We start from the raw sequence: 22,962 nt of genomic DNA, 5'->3' as shown, positions 1-22,962 counted from the left end.
TGTGTTGTTGGTTTCTGTTTGCTAGTATTTTGTTGAGGATTTTTGCATCTATGTTCATCAGTGATATTGGTATGTAGTTTTCTTTTTTTGTAGTATCTCTGTCTGGTTTTCATAGCAGGGTGATGGTGGCCTTGTAGAATGAGTTTGGGAGTGTTCCTTCCTCTGAAATTTTTTGGAAGGGTTTGAGGAGGATGTGTTAGCTCTTCTCTAAATGTTTGATAGAATTCACCTGTGAAGCCATCTGGTCCTGGACTTTTGTTTGTTGGAAGATTTTTAATCACAGTTTCAATTTTGTTACTTGTGATTGGTCTGTTCATATTTCCTGTTTCTTCTTGGTTCAGTCTTGGAAGGATATACCTTTCTAAGAATTTGTCCATCTCTTCCAGGTTGTCCATTTTATTGGCATAGGATTGCTTGTAATAGCCTCTTAGGATGCTTTGTATTTCTGCAGTGTCTGTTGTAACTTCTCCTTTTTCATTTCTACTTCTATTGATTTGAGTCCTCTTCCTCTTTTTATTGTTGAGTCTTGCTATAGGTTTATCAATTTTGTTTATCTTAAAGAACCAGCTTTAGTTTTATTGATCGTTGCTATTGTTTTCTTTCTTTCTGTTTCATTTATTTTTACTCTGATATTTATGATTTCTTTCCTTCTACTAACTTTGGGTTTTGTTTGTTCTTCTTTCTCTAGTTCCTTCAGGTGTAAGATTAGATTGTTCATTTGAAATTTTTCTTGTTTCTTGAGGTAGGATTGCATTGCTATAAACTTCCCTCTTAAAACTGCTTTTGCTGCATCGCGTAGGTTTTGGATCATCATGTTTTCATTGTCATATGTCTCTAGGTATTTTTTCATTTCCTCTGTGATTTCTTCAGTGATCTCTTGGTTATTTAGTAACATATAGTTTATCCTCCTTGTGTTTGTGTTTTTTATGGGTTTTTTTCCCCTGTAATTGATTTCTAATCTCATAGCACTGTGGTCAGGAAAGATACTTGATATGATTTTAATTTTCTTAAATTTACCCAAACATGATTTGTGACCCAAGATGTGATCTCTCCTGGAGAATGTTCCATGTGCACTTGAGAAGAAACTGTAATCTGCTGTTTTCAGATCGAATTTCCTGTAAATATCAATTAAATCTCTCTGGTCTATTGTGTCATTTAAAGCTTGTGTTTCCTTATTAATTTTCTGTCTGGATGGTCTGTCCATTGGTGTAAGTGAGGTGTTAATGTCCCTCACTATTATCGTGTTACTGTCGATTTCATCTTTTATAGCTGTTAGCATTTGCCTTATGTATTGAGGTGCTCCCAAGTTGGGTACATATATATTTATAATTGTTATATCTTCTTGGATTGATCCCTTGATCATTATGTAGTGTCCTTCCTTGTCTCCTATAGCATTCTTTATTTTAAAGTCTGTTTTATCTGATACGAGTATTGCTACATGAGCTTTCTTTTGATTTCCATTTGCATGGAATATCTTTTTCCATTCCCTTGCTTTCAGTCTGTATGTGTCCCTGGGTCTGAAGTGGGTCTCTTGTAGACAGCATATATATAGTCTTGTTTTTGTATCCATTCAGAGAGCCTGTCTTTTGGTTGGAGCATTTAATCCATTCACATTTAAGGTAATTATTGATGTGTATGTTCCTATTACCATTTTATTAATTGTTTTGGGTTTGTTTTTGTAGGTCCTTTTCTTCTCTTGTGTTTCCCATTTAGAGAAGTACCTTTAGCATTTGTTGTAGAGCTGGTTTGGTGGTGCTGAATTCTCTTAGCTTTTGCTTGTCTGTAAAGCTTTTGGTTTCTCCATCGATTCTGAATGAGATCCTTGCCGGGTAGAGTAATCTTGATTGTAGGTTCTTCCCTTTCATTAGTTTAAATATATCATGCCACTCCTTTCTGGCTTCTAGAGTTTCTGCTGAGAAATCAGCTGTTAACCTTCTGGGAGTTCCCTTGTATATTATTTGTCATTTTTCCCTTGTTGCTTTCAGTAATTTTTCTTTGTCTGTAATTTTGGTCAATTTGATTACTGTGTGTCTCGGCGTGTTTCTCCTTGGGTTTATACTGCCTGGGACTCTCTGTGCTTGCTGGACTTGGCTGTTTCCTTCCTCCATGTTAGGGAAGTTTTCGACTGTAATCTCTTCAAATATTTTCTCAGGTCTTTCTCTCTCTCTTCTCCTTCTGGGACCCCTATGATGTGAATGTTGTTGCGTTTAATGTTGCCCCAGAGGTCTCTTAGACTGTGTTCATTTCTTTTCATTCCTTTTTCTTTATTCTGTTCCATGGCAGTGAATTCCACTGTTCTGTCTTCCAGGTCACTTATCCGTTCTTCTGCCTCAGTTATTCTGCTATTGATTACTTTTAGTGTAGTTTTCATTTCAGTTATTGTATTGTTCATCTCTGTTTATTTGTTCTTTAATTCTTCCAGGTGATTGTTCTTTAATTCTTCTAGGTCTTCGTTAAACATTTCTTGCATCTTCTCAATCTTTGCCTCCATTCTTTTTCCGAGGTCCTGGATCATCTTCACTATCATTATTCTGAATTCTTTTTCTGGAAAGTTGCCTATCTCCACTTCATTTAGTTTTTTTTCTGGGGTTTTATCTTGTTCCTTCATCTGGTACATAGTCCTCTGCCTTTTCATTTTGTCTATCTTTCTGTGAATGTGGTTTTCATTCCACAGGCTGCACATTTGTAGTTCTTCTTGCTTCTACTGTCTGCCCTCTTGTGGATAAGACTATCTAAGAGGCTTGTGCAAGCTTCCTGATGGGAGGGACTGGTGCTGGTTAGAGCTGGGTGTTGCTCTGGTGGGCAGAGCTCAGTAAAACTTTAATCTGCTTGTCTGCTGATGTTGGGGCTGGGTTCCCTCCCTGCTGGTTGTTTGGCCTGAGGTGACACAGCACTGGAGCCTACCCGGCTCTTTGGTGTGGCTAATGAGGGACTCTGGGAGTGCTCACACCAAGGAGTACTTCCCAGAACTTCTGCTGCCGGTTCCTTGTCCCCACGGTGAGCCACAGCCATTCCCGGCCTCTACAGGAGACCCTCTAACACTTGCAGGTAGGTCTGATTCAGCCTCCCATGGGGTCACTGGTCCTTCCCCTGGGTTCTGATGCACACACTACTTTGTGCGTGCCCTCCATGAGTGGAGTCTCCCCTTCCCTAGTCCTGTCGAAATCCCCCAGTCAAATCCCGCCAGCCTTCAAAGTCTGATTCTCTAGGAATTCCTCCTGCAGTTGCCAGTCTCCCAGGTTGGGAAACCTGACGTGAGGCTCAGAAACTTCACTCCAGTGGGTGGACCTCTGTGGTGTAAGTGTTCTCCAGTTTGTGAGTCACCCACCCAACAGCCATGGGATTTGATTTTATTGTGATTGTGTCCCTCCTACCATCTCATTGTGCTTCTCCCTGTCCTTGGATGTGGGGTATCTTTTTTGGTGAGTTCCAGTGTCCTCCTGTTGATGATTGTTCAGCAGTTAGTTGTGATTCTGGTGCTTTCGCAAGAGGGAGTGCCCACACATTTTTTTCCATTTCCCTCTATTCAACTTTTCTAATTGACCTAGGCAGTAAATCTCAGAGATTTGAAATATGGTCTCTTTATTTATTATTAAATTTTTCATTATATCCAAGTATTAATAAATGGTTTTGATAGTCCCATTCAACTTCTTATCAGGATAATCTCCATCAAGGACTACATATGGGTGTAAAAAGAGTTTGTTGGAATAAAAAGTAAAACACAAAAACCATGCCCTGGCAGTGTGTTGTGATGGGAAGGTGGGAAGGGTGGTGATATTAATAACCATCTATAAACTAGATGACATGTAGCCTGTCATCAAGGTCCAATGGGATGAGGAAAAGTTGATTTAAAAGAGAGGTCCCAGGTTTGACTTCATTATTAGTTCACGTCAGAGATTGTAGAGCCATCAGGCACACAGTTGTCCCTGGGGAATTCATCCCACATTACCTGGAGAAGAGCAGGACAGGTACCCCCACCAGCCCCAACACCAGTTCTAGCCAGGTAGCTCAAGAGCTGGTAGGTAGGTTTAAACAAGCATCCCTCCTAAGGATTTCTAGAAGCCAAGGACAGCCAAACCACTTTAGGGAGTTGTTAAGGGTTCCCTCAGACAGAAACAGGCGAAGCATAGGTCCACACCCTGTTGGTAAATGAAATGAAACGACTGATAGGCTGCCAATCTGATTCTCAGTAGTTTCAGGACAGGTGAAGAATACCTGGGAATCTGCAGCCAACAGGTACAGGAACTGTTAGTACATAGTGAGTCTTTGAAAAGCTAGGAACCAATCAGGAACTGACACATGACAATTATGAGAAATGCAGGAAGCTTTGGGCACATGCAATACATAGTGATTTTTTACTTTTCAAAGTTTTTTAAAACAAATGACAAGTTAAAGTATAAACTCCATTAAAACAATAAAAAGAAGGTTTTTTTCCCCAAGACTGGTCTCACAATTTAAATAATTCATTAAATTCGCAACACTATTATTAGCTATTTTCTCAGGAATACTTTAACATTTCTTATAAATCTGAATAAGAAAAACATAGTATAAATATAATTTTTGCAACCCTGATTTTCTTTTTTTAACTTTAGGAGAAAAAATTTCCTTTCTGTCTCTGTGCAGTTACTAGTCTACTAACTGCAAATATTTAGTCAAAATGAATTCATTTAAATATTGGGATAAATTCCACCATTGGTTGCCACATTTCCTCCAGGGTTCTATGTTTATTTATTTATTAGATTCCCCTAAATTGTATGCTTAGTTTAAATAGCTTCAGGGAAAAAATACAATAAAATTGCATTAGTTAAAAATATAACCAGCATCAGCAATGTGAAAACATAACAGTAAAACAGCACGAGCATATACATATAAACATAGTCATCATTTTAACATTCCACTGGGACAAGCCATGTTACAAAGATAGATTGTGTGCCAAGCCCTGAAGCTTAAGCATCTGGGGCTCTGGGGAACCACACAAGCCTGAAACTCAGGTTAGAATGGTCATCACAGGCTCCTTAACAGGCAAAATCAACAACTGTTAACAGAAGCTGATTTCATTTGGCAAGAAGGTTAAGAGAAAGTAAAATTCCACCACTTTTTTCTGTGTTTTCTGGCAGAAGGGGATAGCATTTCTAAACATCAGCATACACCTAAAGCTAACAGACATTGAGGAATAGGTTAGGAGTATGTTTAATTTCTTGTGAGGAGGTAGGATGAGAAGTGGCAAGGGAAGAAATATGAAAATGTGTGTGTGTGTGTGTGTGTGTGGTGTGTGTTTAATAGTCTACTTGACTTCAGTATAAACTTTGGGTGTTCAAGCAAATGAAATAGATACATATATATAACCCCTTGTAAATCTGTGGAATCTTAGAGATTTTTCTCTTTCTACTTATTGTCTAAATGCTCCCAAAGAGATAGATACAAACTACATATCTGAGCATAACCGAATCTAGCAGCAGGTCTTTCTGTGACCCCCAGTTGCCTGTAGGGTGAAATCCAAACCATTTAGCATAGCATACAAGGCCATTCAAGCTCTAGGCTTTGCTCTCCTCTCTAGTTTTCTCTTTTCCCACTCCTCCCATCACTCACAACACAGAATTTTACGAATGCTGCTGACTTTGTTCAGAATATCTTTCGTCCCGTTCTACGTTCCCCTCTGCCTGACTCTTAGTCATGGCTTGGAACTCTCTTCTTATCCTCTGTCATGAGAATTTCTCCTCTGAAATCCCCAAGTCCAGGTTAGATTTCCCCTCTGCATGTTCTCACCGTATTCATTCCTACCAAAGCACTTAGGATATTGCTTTGTAACTGCATACATCACCTAGTTCCCTATGTGCAGATTATTTTATGATCTTTTCAAAGGCAGAAACTACCTTTCATTTTTCACCTAGACGCCAGCAAAAGCCATTTATTTGTTCTCCCTATTTCCACTTTTTTTTAATACAGCAGCCAGTGAGAATTTTAGTAATGTAGATTAAATTATATCATCATCATTCCTCTGCTTCAAAATCTCTAACAGAAAGATACTTGTTGAACTTATCGTACCATAGACGTTGATAAAGCCCACAAGATCCATCCCCTGCCAACCTCTCAGATCTCATTTCTTTTTTTTTTTTTTTTTTTTTTGCGGTACGTGGGCCTCTCACTGTTGTGGCCTCTCCCATTGCGGAGCACAGGCTCCGGACGCGCAGGCTCAGCGGCCATGGCTCACGGGCCCAGCCACTCCGCGGCATGTGGGATCCTCCCGGACCGGGGCACGAACCCGTGTGCCCTGCATCGGCAGGCGGACTCTCAACCACTGTGCCACCAGGGAATCCCCTCAGATCTCATTTCTAACCCACCCCCATACACTTTGTTCTCTGTCTATAGAAACAAAGTCTGTTTCCTGCTTTAGAATCCTTGCATTTGTTATTCCCTTTGCCTACTATGCTCTTTACCCTGACCTGCTTGGCTGGCTCTTTCCCTTCATTTTGGTCTCATCTCAAATATCACCTTCTCAGAGAGGCATCTCTGATCACGCTGTCAAGATGTTCTCTATACCCAACTCACTCCTTATGATAGTCATCAAAGATGTTCACAATATAGTTCTATTTTTTCCTTTTTCTGGGCACATGATAAGATGGTACTTCCTGGAAACTTTGTGGTTGGGTGTGACCAACATGATGGGGCCCCACCCCATGCAACTAGCATTGGCCAATGAATTGTGAATCAGAAGTGATGTATGTTTTTTTCCTATATAACATTACTCTGACCCATTTTCTTCATTGCATTTACTGCTTTCTGGATGAATCTAGTTTGTTCTTATATAATTATTTATTAATGGGAGAATGGTAAAGAAAGCAGGCTCTAAAATTTAATTGTGTGGACTCAAATATCATCCCTGCTGCTTATCATATGTATAACCACAGACAAAGTTTCTGTTTCTGTGAAGTGGGATGCTCTCAATGAGCAGTTCTATTTATTTACGTTTAATTAAAATCAAAAGGAGCAGATAGATGATCCTTCTTTTCACTGGGTTTTAATCAAATCTTAGATAATTTGAAGTATAAGCAAAATTGAATACCATACAAACTACCATTTATATGCAAGGTATATGGAATGGGTGATAAAGAAAGGGAAGTATGAAACTGGTCTCCACGTTCCTCTTAAAGTCTGCTGTGGGAGTCAAGGAAAGCTCAGAATCCCTTCCACAGGGGAAAAAAAGGCATGTCAGCACGAAGCATCGTGTATAGTTTCTGAGATTTTATGAATTCCTAAGGCTTACCCATGAATCTCTTGAATCTACAAACACCAGAATAAGAGACCCAATCCTAGATAAATATATACATATTTTTTTTAAGTAAAATGAGTCAAAGAAAATTACGGACATTAACAGATAAAATGTACACAGGAAGGGAATCTAGAGGAGAATTGTTTCACCATTTAGATTTGAATATTTATGATGGTATATTGTATTTCCTTCTCCAGACTATATCCTCATTTTAAAGTTGCTGTAATCTGGTTGTTTATGGTACCGCTTAATAGATAGTCCACAAAGGTTTGGACATGTGTAGTTTAAGGGAAAAAAAGAAGGAAAGAAAAGCCTTAGGGAAATACCACATTTGTATTTAAATTTATAAGATAAATGTTTATTTAGAATAAGAAGACAAATGAGTGTATTCACTTATGAAGCACAAATAGATAAACAAAACAATACCAAGCAAAGCGAAGAAATGCAAATAAAATTTTAAAAATCTCAAACAGTAGCAACATGCTCTCTGCCTTCATAGATTCTGCTTTGATCTATGTGACCACAACTTATTTTCTTCTGTAAATAATATTGAGCTAAAAGACTACAAGTCTATATGTAAAGTTGCCATATTGCTAGATCAGGAGAAGCATTTCCTTCTCCCAAAGCAACAATTTATATTTTGCAAGTCTCTTTTTGAATCGGGTTTTTCTTTCCAGATTTCTAAGTTTACATAATCTTCTTGAGACTTTCCCGTTAAATCACTGAGTTAATTGTTGAGGCACATAACTCAAAAGAACTAGATCTTTGAAACCAAGTCCAAAATATGTTTAGAAGAGGCAAAGCATTGCACTCACAATAATTAGTGAAACATGGAATTCCTCTCATTACTGCCCACATTTTTGAGACAACATTGTCCTTGGAGAAATAAAAGATGAAGAGAGGAATGAATGTATGGAATAGAATTTGGCATATACTGTTTAATTTTATTTCAGCTACTAAAATGTTTCCAAATTAGGTCATTTTAAATGTAAAATGTGTTACTTCTTCTCAAGTTTTCCTTACATATTACTATTTTGTTTAGTTATTTAATTAGTCCTCTGGTCATTTCCAGAAGTAATCTAAGTTATAACCTGGAAAGATTAAAGGTTATAAAGAGGAAGGAACCAAACAAAGGCAAAGTAAGGATGAGTAATGTAAATAAATCTGAGGGTGAGATTGGTATAAACAAGCTCATATCATGAAAAATGATCCATAAATTTGACTCTAAATTCTTAAAAACTATTGCAAAGAGAGAAACATGATGAGTTTCGGGATTATTCACAAATATCCATTAAAATAACTCATAAAGACAAAAAACTAATTTGTAAAGACAGTAAAGTTAGTATTAATATTAAAGTAAGAGTGGAATAAAATTTTTCCTACAGTTTCTCAGAAGTAGATCAAAAACAAAAGAAAAGGGAGTTAGCAGTTGGCCCACTGCCCACATCCACCAAGGAAAAAAATCTGTTAGGGAAAAAATAAAGTATAAAGGAATATCTCTGTCTCACTCTTATAACAGAGAGTCATTGATAAAATTCAGTCCAGCTCCATACAAAGCAGTAGTTGTTACCTTATGAGGATGCTAACCCAAGAATCTTACTTTTCAAGGAACTGGAAAAGTGAGATTTTTATAGGAAAGCTTTAGATTTTTAAAAGGTCAATAGTATGTTTACTAAATTAAACATACTGAGGGACAGATTCAATATGGGAGCTGCCAGTCTTCAACTCTTATTTTAAAGAATGTAGAAAAAAATCAAGAGACTATACCTTCTATTCTTTACTAAATGTTTGGAATCACTGGGTGAGAATAACCTGAAATACAACTTTTGTATGTTATTGGTTGAGCTCATACAACAGGTTATAAAATTCAACTGAGCCAAAGTTTGTTTAGTTTTGTTTTCATGGAAAGTTAAGTACTAGGAAAAAGAACCAAAGGCCATTCACTGCTGTATGCAAGTTGCCTTCTTCATCATAGAATTACTTAGCTGAAAACGCCTTGGAACTCCATTTGATTTGTCTTCTTTTTTCTTCTTGGATACTGAAATCACATAGGATTTTCAAGTTACCTTTAAAAAGATCCCAAGTTTAAAGGCTTCATAGTGTATTGTTTGTGAAACCAGTCTCAACATTCTTTACCACTGTAGTAGTTAAGTTGTACTGCTAAATAGGGCACTCTGCATATACTCAATTAAATATGGTAGGAAGTGGCTATATCACATTTCATATATATCAGCCAAATGTGCAGACACTCTACCATCTTTATTGATTGTGTCTATGCACCCAAGTATTCTGTTAAATCATAAAGACTCTATATATCCAAAGTCAGAATGATTTGGATGATTAGGAAAGTAGAAAAAGTCTCTGTTTTTTGGAAGGGACTTCAATGCCAGCCTAAACTCAGCCCCTTCTCTTTAAATTGGGTGTAATTACTATGTGTTCTTAGGAGTAGCTACTTTTGGAAATTAGGTTTTCCGTGAATTGGAACTCCTATTTTCTACCAACAGAACTTTTTTACTCTTACTTCAGTTGGGATCCTTTTTATCTCTTTTTTTTACTTAGGTGTTATTTCAGCATTACTACTTTAAGAATACTTGGGCAGTAGAAGCAAGTCTATTCTGTGCATCTTTAAAATATTGTATCAACTGACATAGTATAGTTGCTGAAATTCTTTAAATAAACAAATCAGGAAATTAAGCATTTATATCATAGAAAATAACACCAAAAAATGTTAGTGAAAATAATCATTTACACATATCCAATTTATTCCTCCCAACGACCCTGCAGGCTCTCTACTTTCCATGTGAACAAACAGAGGTCTCAAAAGATTAAGTAGCTGCCTTGGTGATAGAAGTGTTATTATTAGCTTTGACCTTAATTTAGTCTAATCCTAACTCATAACCACGTGATTCTGTTGACCTGAAGCAAACTGACTGACAGATATTTCTCCAGTGAAGATGAGGTTATTCAGGATCAGCAGAAAATCTCAATTTAGGGTGTGAAACACTGGTGAGCCATGTGCAAGTTCCCACATGGGAAGGGAAAGAGAACACTTTTATAGAAAGGAAAAGAAATTTGGGAGGGCTATAGTAAACAAAGAGTCCAAGGATTTTCATTGACAGAGTCCTTTCCTGGAAGGAAGAAGTGTCATTATTCGCCTGCTGGGCTTTGCTGTCATTGCAGGATATGAGAGCTTTCCCTTCTGGTCTCTCACCTCTATTTAATTGAGGATTCTTTTTATTAATTTTTTTTTTTTACATTTTTATCTTTCGATTAAGATCTTTTGCTGAAAGCATCACTGATCAAGAGTCAGATATTCTAGTTTCAGTGGCTTTTTGTCCCTCAGTGTCAGGAAAGACCATTTCCAGTAGTGTCTCAGACTGGAAACCTAGTAAGGTCACATTTAAGTAACAAGGAGGGGCAGGAGGGAAAACTCTCAGGCACTTTTTATTTAAAGTCCATACGTTATCAAGATCATAGACCCTGGAGATAATCTGAATCTTTATGTCAGCATCGGAGGTTGGTGACAAACTTCCAACAGGCCTGGTATAGATAACTTGGGAAAGCTGTGTCTTCAGATGTCGACTGCCTCAACTTCCGAGAAGTATTTCCTTTCAGGTCACTGGATGATGTGCAGGTCCAGTCAGGGTTCTGCACCTTCTTTAGGTGTGTCACATGAATCAAGAGTCTATTCCTTGGAGTTTGGTGGCACAAGGGTTGGCTAACAGTACTTAATATGGTCTTTCCAGCAAGGTTGAGGGAAATTCTTCTGGTAGTGTCTTTTCCAATAGACGAAATCTCCAGGTTCCAAGGTATTTGTCTCCCAAGGGCACACTGTGAAAAGATTGCTCTACCAAAGCTTGGTTATTTTTAATAAAAGCAAGCAGGCCTTTTCAATACTACAGTATCTCTCCTTTTATAAGTTATGGATTAAAAAAAGCAGGAGTCAAGTTCATTGGGCATCCTGGGACTATCTCAAAGGGTGAAAGTTTATGAATTCCCAAAAGGATGGATCTGAAATTTAAAAGGACCAATGGCAATGCTTTTGGCCAAGGTATTTGGAGGACCTCTACAAATTTTGCCAGTTAGTAATAACAAATGCCATTAGTGTGTTCAACTATACTTGAGGATTGAGGGTTGTAATCATAGTGAAAGTGTTGTAAAACCAGCCAAACATCACAGACTTGTCAAAGCACCTGGCCCTTAAAATGGATTCCCAGATTGCTATAAAGTTTGAGAGGAGCTCCTCCAAGTAGGGGTAATCTTTCCCAAAAGGAATTTAGCCACAGAAAAGGCAATAGCCTGTCTGTGAGGGAAGGCTTCAGTCCAGTGGGAAAACATACAGACTGTGACTGAAACGTATTTATATCCATGAGATAGAGGAAGTTGTATGAAATCCATCTTCCAAACTTTGAATTGTCCATTAGACAGTTTAAAATATCCAGAAGCAGTACAAATAGGCTTCCCTGCATTGTACTTCAGACAAGTAGGACAAGGGAGGTAGGCACTTTTTGCAGCCTTGTTAATGTTTCCCCAACAATACTGATTCATCATTTTGTCAATAGACCAATAGTTTAGTGTATGTAGTATGATGAGGAGTGGGGATTTTAGAGTCTCTGGTAGTACTGAGTTATTTGGTCCAAACCAGAGCTTTCTCTTTTTTCCAAACAAACAATTATTAAATTTCCAATCTTGTTTTTCCTTTTCTGAGTTAGGCTTTTCATTGTTAGGCTTCTGTAGCCAGTTTCTAAATTATCATTTGGGGAGATGTCCCTTTGGATAATGACACAGGTTTTTCTGCTGTTGGTCCCTTTAAGGACAGCATTCCTTGCAGACATATAAGCAAGGTGATTTCCCTTAGTTTCCAGAGAGTCAAGTTTAGCATGCATCAGAATCTTAATAATAGCTAAAATGGAAAGTAAAAGTATTGTGTTCAATAATTCCTGAACATAAGGACTATTTTTTTTTTTTTTTTTTTTTTTTTTTGCGGTATGCGGGCCTCTCACTGTTGTGGCCTCTCCTGTTGTGGAGCACAGGCTCCAGACGCGCAGGCTCAGCGTCCATGGCTCACGGGCCCAGCCGCTCCGCGGCATGTGGGATCCTCCCGGACCGGGGCACAAACCCGTGTCCCCGGCATCGGCAGGTGGACTCTCAACCACTGTGCCACCAGGGAAGCCCCATAAGGACTATTTTTAATTTTATTTCCACTGGAAATAAGGAAGCAACTTTCCACAACATTCCAAAATCATGAGCTACTCGGAAAGCATATCTCTATCAGTATAAACACTGGCAATTTTGTCCTTGACTAAAGTACAAGCCCGTGTAAGGGTGTGTAATTCAGCCTATTGGGCCAAAGTAGTCATAAGTAAAGACACTGCCTTAACAACATCAAAAGGAGTTATAATAACATAACCACCACAATATTTGTCATTGCTACCTTTTAAACAAGAACCATCAGTGAACCATGAGAAGTCAACACTACCCAGTGGAATTTCCTGTAGATCATTACAAGGAGTCAGGAGGTTGTCTATCAACATTCAGCAGTCATGAAGGACATTGTTGGTGACAGAAGGGAGAAGAGTAGCCAGGTTAAAGTTATTATCATGTAAAAGAGTTACGTGAAGGACAGATAACAAAGGGACTTCACGGGATATGAGGCAGCTAGCTGAGAAGTGTTGAGTATGTTGAGAATTCAGGTTGACTTCTGCATGAGGTACAAAAACGATTAAAGGACATTCCACAATTTTCTCAGTGGCTTTAACAAAAAGGGCAGTGGCTGTAATGATTGTAAGGCAAGGAAGTGGCTGCAGTGATTCTGATACATGTGCCACAGGGTCCAGCTGCTGGCTATAATACCCTGTGCATGGATGGTGGTCGCCAAGTTTTTGGGTGAGTACCCCAAAGTTATTCCCTTTTCTTGTCATCTATGAAAGAGTAAAAGGGAATCTGATAATAAGGAAGCCCAAAGGCAGGTGGGTTCATCAAACTCTCCTTTAGGGCCTTGAGGGCTATGTCAATCAGTTCTTCCCACAAAACTGGGTCAGGTGGTTGTTATTATTGAGAAAAACATAAGAAATTTGGCTTTAAAAGAGAAATTTGGAATCCAATTTCAGCAATAACCAACTGGTCTGAGAAAACTTCACAGTAGCCCTTAGTCTGGGGTTTTGGGAAATTTAGGACACCATGAAGTGTATCTGGATCTAGGTGTAGCCCTTGTTCTGATATTGGATGACTAAAATATTGAACCTGGTTTTGGGCAAACTGCAATTTTTCTTTGGCGACCTTAAGTCCTTTTAAGGCCAAATGCTTTATTAAGTAGACGCTGCCTTCCTGTGAAGAGGTTTAAGAAGGAGGGCAAAGAAGCAACTCATCCACATATTGCAGCAAAGTAAAACTGTTAGAGAACTTTATATCATTCATACCAGCCTTCAAGATTTGCAAAAAATAAGGACTCTCAATATATCCATGAGGCATTACTGTCCAGGTGAATTGTTTTTTTTACTCTCAAGTAAAGGCAGAAAGGTATTGGCTGTCTTCATCAACTGGAATATGAAAGAATGCACTGCATAAATCAGTTACAGTGAAGAATTCATTTCTGGTGGGAAAGGATGTGAGTAACATATGAGAGTTAGGAACAACAATGTGTTGAAGGATAACAGTGTTGTTTACTGCTCAGAGTTCCTGAAAAAACCTCCACCTTTGGCCTTTTGCTTTTCTCACTGGTAAAATGGAGTGTTACAGGGGCTAGTACAGGAGAAAATGAGGACTTGAGCCTGTATTCTTCTGTTATGGGCTTTAAGGTTTTCCTTTAGGGTATTGATTAATTCTGGGAAGAGGTTTTGAGGATTCTGTTTAAATTTTGATGGGAGATGCACTGTGAATTTTGCAAACATCAGTTGGAGATTTTGCCAATAAGGAAAGTGGTAGCTTGATTCAGTAGGGAGAAATGATCTATATTTTCAGAATCTGCTCTAGTACCATCAGAGATAGAACAAATAAAAGATGTTAGAGGGCCACTTAATTTACCTGGCTGGTTGTTTGATGACACTGTCAATTTCTAGAATTGTTTTCCCCTTTTCGGAGAAAGAATTTCTGGCATACTTCTCTAAGAAGTTTCCAGCCTAATAAATGGCTAGGGGTAGAGGAACTAAGGAGAAAAGGATGTGTATCTCTCAAAGGGCCTAAACAAAAGGGAATACGTTCGGACATAGGAACCTCTTGAGGTTCATTAGAAATCCCCACTATTTGAATTGTTTTAGTACTCCAAGGCAGGGGCTGTTTTATGGTAGTGGGGTTGAGCACTCAAGAGTGTGGTATCAATTAGGACTGGAAGAAATTCATCCTCCTGGAGAAATGTTTCTCCAAGCTGATTAAGAGGGAGGATTGGGAAGAGCCCCTCCAGTTCCTCAGAGCCCACCACTGAGAATTGGAGGGCGTTGGAAAGGCTGGTTAGAGGGATGAAGGCTCTACAGCGCTTAAGTTTGTAACAATCTCTTTTCTAATGCCCTGGTTCTTTGCAATAATAGCGAAAACTGCGAGGGTTTTGGGTTTGTTTAGGAGCCTTCATTTGTTGGAGTTGAAGATTAACAATTTTGATGATCTTCCTTTGAGGCGATTCATATAGAGCACAAGAAATGTGGTTTGTCAGATTAACTAAATCTGAAGTGGACATAGTTTCCCATTTCACGCTGGTCCTTTTTACTAAAAGCGAAGGATCTTAGTTCAGCCCATTAATAAACAAAGAGTTAAAAGCTACTTGAGTTAATCAACATCTGAAGGAAGACCAGAATTTTCTTTAAAGACAATCAAAAGTCAACTGTAATTTTTATGAACAGATTTGCAGATGTTTGTGTGCAAGCCTGAATTTTGTTTCAGTCAACAGGCTTTGGAAAAGCCCTAGTAACTGCTCAGTAAAGTTGCCTAGCAATTTTCTGAGCCTGACACATAATATGATAGCAGGTTGTTCTCCTGGTTGTAATGCTGGGCATCTTTCAGGATTTTCTCAATTAGCAATTTTCGCTCAATGCTGGGCCTGACCTTCACTGATGAGCATATGAAGTAGCTGATATAAGTTAGAGAAACCTGGTTGGTGAGTTTGAGTGATTATATTAAATTCCTCAGCAAAACTATGAGGGTCTTTGGTTACTTTGGGAAAATCTTTGACTATGGCTCACAGTTCAGCTTAGTTCAGGGAGTATAAGATATTAAAGATTTAGCCTCTGGACCTTCAGAAGGCTTAATTTTAAAGAAACATGTTCTGACAGGTTCAGAGGAAAAGGGAAGTTTGGCCAGAGAATGAGTATGGGGGGATTGAGGGGACAGTGGAGGCATAGGCAGCATAGAAGGGAAGGAGGGAGATGGCACCAGAGGTGGAGCCTGAGACACAGATGCCAAGGAAGAAGAGCCTGAGGCTTTGAGAGCCACTTTATCTTTCTTTCATCATTTCTTTTCCTCAGTTAATCTTAAAATCTTACTTTGCAGAGAGGCAATTTTAGAGTCCTGAGTATACTGGGAAGCCTCAAAATGCCAATTGAAATAAGCATTCCACTCAGTTCTGGAAATTTTTGAGCTATTGAAGCTCAATTTGGTTTTAAGGAAATTAAGTTTGGGGATTTCTGAAATTCCCCATAACAGCCATTGATATTCTAAATTGCCTTTGGTCAGGTTGGTCCATTTAGTAAGTAGTGCCCATGAGGACGGACTGTGGCTTTTAAACATAAAATTGACCAGGGTCCCTATAACGGAGGAGGCCTTCAAAATACTGAGATAACTGGAGTCTCATTTCCTAGAGGTTTTTCCTCTAGAGTGAAGAACAATTTTCAAACAGCTGAAACAGCTTACAGCACAACTGGTTCGATTCAGACAGCTTGTAAGACAATCCCAGCCAATTCAAAGGAAACAGCTTAAAGGAGCCAGGCCAAAGCCTTTTTCAGCCAGTTTCCAGAGAATCGTCCTTTCAAAAGAATAGGCCAAAGGCTGAAAAACCTGGCACTGTTGCAGAGAACCCCTGTTTTCAGAGGAATGGGTCAAAGATTAGCCAGCTTCAGGTGAAGCAGTTCCTGTTCCGAAGGGAATATGCAAAGCTAACCAGTTTCAGTGAAAGAGCCTGATATCAAAATCAGACCCAAGTGCCAAACAAGTACTCACATGCAGAACAAGGCCTTAACCAGAAAGACAAAAGCTTTAAGTAGATTCTGAATAAAGCCTGGAGAGCTCCAGATGGAAAGAGGGTGTGAGTTTGGATCTAAGAGAAAGACTTGCCTTTAAACTCCAGGGTCAGCAGGAAAAGCAGTGAGCAGCAATAGACTCAGCTGTGGGTACTGCACCTGTATACTCACCAGCCCCAGAGCCATCGAGAGTCTTCTCTGGTCCCCATATGGGCCACCAAAATGTTGACCTAAAACAAATTGAGAGCCAGATATTTCTCCAGCAAAGACTGGTATATTTGGGATTGGCGAAGAATTGCAATTTGGAGTCTGCACCATGGTGAGCTATGTGCAAGTTCCCTCACAGCAAGGAAAAAGGAATGCTTTTATAGAGAGTAAAAAAGGAAAATGGGAGGGCTCTAGTAAACAACAAGTCCATGGATTTTCATAGGCTGAGTCCTTGACAGGAAAGAAGAGTCTTTCTTCTTCCTGTTGGGCTCTGCTACAGCTGCAGGGTGTAAGAGATCTCCCCTTCTGGTCTCCCAACTCTACTTAACTGAGGTTTCTGTCTATTGATAGTTTTAGAATTCCTACCAAATCAGCTCATTGAGTAATGAGAAACTCACCTGGACTTGCTTCAATTTTATAGTGATATAGAATAATTGCTTTTATAGATATAATGTAAATTAATTGTTGGCTGTAGCTACCTGAGATGCACAATAAACTTGTTACATTAAAACTTTGGTCTAGAAAAATGAATACTAAAATATTTACTTTACAACAGTATTTGGAGATTCTGGTTATTATATCTCATAATATTAGATATTAATACAAATTTAATGTACTGCCGGTTACGGTCATATTTTTCAACTGTTATACTGTAAAAGCATCTATATGCCCAACATTTATTTTTCCTTATTCTTGTTTATGCTTACCTACAAAATTTAGCCTATATTTTTAGTCATCAAGTTTTGAATGATAATGTTATCTGGGCACTATGTGAATTATTAATTGATAAATTGACTTTGATTGCATAGTGCCTCATAAAATTCTTTTGTGTCTGTTCTGATTCTAAACTTGAAATCTTATGTCCTGAATAATTTTTTTTAATTATCTGAGGGCTTTATTTTTCAACATTTTGGACATTATTCTTCAAAGATTTTGTTAGTCAGAATGTACTTCTTATTTTCTTTTTGGTTGTTTACCTGTTACCGGTGTGAAAGAAATTATCTAAAGAGATGTCACAAGATCAACAAAAGTCTAAACATTTGGAGTAGAATGTGAAATCTCTTTTATGTGCTATAGAGAAAATACCTTCAACAATCACACTGATACTAATTAAAATCACAACAGGATAGCCACATACTATCTTACTGCTCTTTCTTTTTTTTCCTAACGTTCATCACCTTTAGAAATTCTGTGGGAGGCAAGAATTATTTTCTCTAATTATTAAAGTTTCTAAAACAAATTTGAAAATGCTAGAGAGTATTGCAGCTATTAAACAATAAAGTAAAAATAGATTCTCTCTAGGATCATTATAATGCCTAAAGAAAGAAAAAAATTGAAAAAAACATATTATCAAGTAAAATCATAATTTCTCTCTTGTCTTCCTCTCTCTGCCTCTCTCCCTCATTTCAATTTAAGAGATTCGTTCTCCTGCTGGTTGTAATGGGAATGAATTTCAGTGTCACCCTGATGGAAATTGCATTCCTGATCTGTGGCGCTGTGATGGGGAAAAAGACTGTGAAGATGGTAGTGATGAAAAAGGCTGCAGTGGTACCTTACGATTGTGTGATCACAAAACCAAGTTTTCCTGTCGGAGTACAGGTAAGCAGAACACTGGGTTCAACTTCTACCTCAGGCCTGCCTCCTTGATGTAGGTTCCTTTGGGGCCCTCCTCAATCCATATCTCACCTTCATAAAAAGTATCCTTGTGTTTCTAGTAGGTTTGCTCACATTCTGTACATGACAGTAATAGTAGGTAACATTTATTGAGAACTATCTGTGGACTTGGCACAGTTCTAAGAATGTTCTCTGCATGAACTCATTTCATCATGCTAATTCACAATGAGAAAACTGAGGCGGAGAGCAGTTTTTAACTTTCTCAAATTAAAAAGTCAAAAGAATTTTTAACTTGCTGGCTCACAGAGCCAGCATGGAAGAAATGGGATTTGAAACCAGGCAATCTGGATTCAGAGTCTGGAATTTCACAGTCCAGAAAGAGACATGTGTGCTAAACCCACTTACAGCATTCCCCTTTTCATAGATAAATCCTTACCATAAAATTTAATGAAGATGACTAGGGAAAAAAGGCATAATTATATGCATTTATTTTCAACCAGTTTCCTAAATTTTATTGTGCTGTCGCTAGACTCCATTAAGATGAAGGTGATGACTTTCAAATCATTCAAACCTTTGATTTGTTTTGAGAGTCACTGAAGCTTTTTTTTATAAGTTATTCTAATATTATGATGTTTCCATGTTGTTTTTCTCCATACAGTAGGTGCTACCTAACATGAAAAACTAACTTATTTACTTCCTTCTCTATGCCAGATGATGAGCTGAAGTTTAGAGAATTAACTCTTGTGGTATAATTTGTGAAATGATTGGTATCATTATCCAAATAACCCATGGAAAGAATTTTTTGTAGATTTTCGGATACATTCTGCAATCATCTCTGGGAGTTCTTCTTAATGTGAAATTGCTTCCGAATTGCTCAATCAGGAGTTCTTGGTGATTCATTTTGCCCTTTATTAAGTATTTCAACCAAAACATAGAAATGAAAAGGTATCACAGCTGTGAGTAAGCAGATACTTTAGGAACCACATGGCCCATGAGCATTTAAAGATATAAAAAGGAGTTGTGTTTCTTTTCTTAAACACACCTCCTGGGTATAATTAAGCCTGTAAATAAGAGATAAAGAAATAAATATAAGCTAACATGGGCATAGGTAAATAAATACTCCTGAGGCCTACTCCTAGGAGTAGGAGTAGTGAGGGAGTTGTATTTTCAAATGATTATTTTTCCAACAATATTTTTAACAGGTAACTCTTTTCAATTATCACGTAAAGATTCTTAGTTTGGGAGTTATTGGTTAGAAGAATGTGACTTTGAGTTTAGAAATTATCATAATGGAACATTTCATATTAGTTGAAAATCAATAGATGAATAACTTATTAAATGAATGAATTATTAACTAAATAAGCAAGTTTTTATTTAACAGGCTAATTCTGATGCCAAAGAGCCAGTTATTTGACTCAGGCTAACATTATTCTAAGTGCATATTTTTTCTCCTGTTGCTTCTGGCATTTGTTTGATTGGACGAATGCTGAAATATATCAGATAACAGTCTTTAACAGGTATACGACTAAGGAACTAGCAAGGCTATAGGAAAACAAAATAAAAATATTAATTTACTTGGAATATCCTGAGCTAAAACTAACTGAGTATGCTATCAAGATTTAGCAAATTTAGAGGTAAAACCAGGCTGAAATTTCCTTATGAAGAAAGAAATTATAAATGCCTTCATAATAAAGTAATTTCTAAAAGCTGTTATGTTAGTAAAAACTGGTTTGAACTGTCTATGACAGAAAACATGGAAAGAAAACACATAAATAATAAATAACAGGGTTAAGTAAAGTTAATAGAAAATTTGAAGTGTTGTGATTTATCTTGTATGTGTGTATTGATATGAAATAGCTCTTATGAAATAGCTTTTTCTGTATATGACTCAACTTAAAAATAAAACCTTAATTATGATGAAGATGGCTGATGTAGGGAGGAAAAAACCTTTTCCTCTACCCACACAGAGGGGACAAAGGAAAAGGACTTTGAGTTTATAGGGATGGCAAATTGTGGAAAAGTAAATATATGGGAAAACTAATGGAAGATAAAGGCTACTTAATAACATTTGTGTAGGTCCATTTTGATACTGAGTTTCCATCATCTTCATGGCCTTAGAACTTCCCTGAGGAAGTGTTTTATGGCACTTCTCATTTCTCAAAAGTTTATGCTTTTAGTCAGATAGGGGAAGCTACAGAAGACTTCTTTCTGCATCTACTGAATCTCAAATGCTTCAGCTCAAAATAATCCTTATGATAAAGTGTCATATTTTGGAAGTAGTGTATTTTGGTCCCACACAGTGGATATCTTAGGAGAATTGGATCCTGAGAGACATTTTTATGCATGTTGATTTGGGATTTGAGTTATCCACTTAATAATGTTAAGATGTTTGTATCAAATGGTCATCGTGTAAACCAAAATTTAATATTAAAAAGCAGAACTGCAATAAAACTCATGTTGCATTGTAAAAGGGAAATGTGGTATAACATAGCGACTACAATTGATGATACTGTATTGTATAACTAAAATTTGCTAAGAGTGGAACTTAAGTGTTCTCACAATAAATGAATGAATGAATGAATGAATAAATATCCACAGAATGTGAAAGGTAGTAATTTAACCATTGATCTGCTTCTAATTTAATCCCTGGCTTAAATATAGTAAAGCAAAATGTATCAAACTACTTGAGGAGTAATAATTCACAATGTATGAATATTTATGAACATTGCAGATATTAAAGTGAACCACAAATATACACATTGGATTAAAAATATGTACACATCTATAATCTTTGTGATATTTTAAGTTTAATTAAATTCTCAGCTTTACAAGCTAAAAGACCTTTAAACTATTCAAGATGTTGAATTCAGAGTTCATATTTATTTTTAAAAAAATTCTGAATGCTAGCTTGAGCATTTAAAAGTTTTCAGGGCAATCAATTTATATTTGTTGGTTACAATGGCTTTTATACATAAATTGCTATCATTAGTATAAAAACAGGCACATTACTGTTTCTTTATTCCAATAAAGGAAAGAATGAGAGCTAAATTAAGTTAAAGTACAGTTCAACCATTATCATCTTAGAGTCTCTAATCCCAGAGGGTCTATCTTTGACCAAGAACTATACTCTCCCACATCTGGTCTCTCACAAATTGCAGTTAGGGTGACCTTTGAACAGCAGGGGTTTGAACTACATCCATTTATATGCAAAATTTTAAACATAAATATATTGGAAACTTTTTTTGGAGATAGGCAAGAATTTGCAAAAACTAACAGAGGAACCACATAGCCTAGAAATATTGAAAAAATTAAGAAAAAGGTACATCGTGAATGCATAAAATATATGTAGATGCTTGTCTGTTTTATCTATTGCTACCATAAAATCTACACAAATCTATTATAAAAAGTTAAAATTTATCAAAACTTACAAACACTTAACATACCAGACACGGTGCCATTTGCAGTCAACAGAAGTCTAAACAAATGTAAAGATACAGTATTAAATTACTACAAAAAGTTAACTGTAGTACATATTGTAATAATTTTGTAGCTACCTCCTGCTGCTATTTCGGTGAGCTCAGGTGTTGCTAGCATCTGCTTAAAATGTCATGTGACACTAATCATCTCCAGGTGAGCAGTTTATCTCTCCAGTAAACTGCATATCGAAAAAAAAAGTGATCTCTTTTGGTTCTTGCGTATTTTTCATCGTGTTTAGCACAATGCCATAAACCTTGAATAACACCATGGGACCCATATGAAGTGCCACTGTTGAGGCTGGAAGTGCTCCCAAGAAGCAGAGAAAAGTCATGACATTACAAGAAAAAGTTGAATTGATTAATATATACTGTAGATTGAGGTCTGGAGTGGCGGTTGCCCATCATTTCAAGATAATGAATCCAGCATAAGGACCATTGTAAGAGAAGAAAAGGAAATTTGTGAAGCCATTGCTGCAGCTATGCCAGCAGGTGTGAAAACCTTGCACTTTTTCTGAAATACCTTTATATCTTGTATTGAAAATGCAGCTTTTATGTGACTGCACCATTGCTATAAGAAAAGTATACCTAAAGACTCTAATATGGTTTGGGAAAAAGTGAAGTCATTATATGACAACTTAAAGCAAAAGGAAAGTGAAGGATCTAAAGGTGGAGAATTTAATGCCAGCAAAGGATGGTTTGATAAGTTTAGTAAGAGGCTTGGCTTTAGAAAATGTCAGTATGACAAGAGAAGCAGCTTCTGCCAACCAAGAGGTAGCAGATGAGTTACAGATGCCATTAAGAAAATCATTGAGAAGAAAGGATATCTGCCTGAACGGGTTTTTAATTCAGACAAAAGTACCCTACTCTGGAAAAAAAAAAAAATCCACAAAGGACATTTATTAGTAAGGAAGAGAAGTGAGCACCAGGATTTAAATCAGAAAGGGATAGGCTAACTTTACTGGTCTGTTCAAATGCAACAGGGCTTATGATCAGGACTGCCCTTATCTATAAAGCTGCAAACCCCTGAACCTTGAGGGGAAAAGTAAATACCAGCTGGTCAATCTTCTGATTGTACAAAAAGAAGGCCTCGACAATGAGAACCACTTTCCTGGACTGGTTTCATTAATGCTTTGACCCTGAAGTCAGGAAGTACCTTGCCAGTAAGGGACTGCCTTTTAAAGTTATTTTGGTGTTGGACAATGTCCCCTGGCCACCCAGAACCCCATGAATT

The 22,962-nt window shown here is 37.4% G+C and overlaps 1 protein-coding gene across 1 annotated transcript in view; it reads left to right on the top strand.

Moving 5' to 3' along the window:
* LRP1B (LDL receptor related protein 1B) overlaps positions 1–22,962 on the top strand; it is a gene marked incomplete at its 3' end in the record, with an annotated part of 1,833,965 nt that overhangs the window by 1,117,396 nt on the left and 693,607 nt on the right. Inside the window, exon 21 of the mRNA XM_082841888.1 lies at positions 18,058–18,240. Within this exon, the coding sequence (XP_082698014.1) occupies positions 18,058–18,240 (183 nt within the window). The remainder of the gene's footprint in view (positions 1–18,057; positions 18,241–22,962) is intronic.

The sequence above is a fragment of the Leucopleurus acutus genome (assembly GCF_964270905.1).
Source record: "Leucopleurus acutus genome assembly, chromosome: 6".
Taxonomy (NCBI): domain Eukaryota; kingdom Metazoa; phylum Chordata; class Mammalia; order Artiodactyla; family Delphinidae; genus Leucopleurus; species Leucopleurus acutus.
This window is presented reverse-complemented; position numbering and strand designations above follow the sequence as displayed.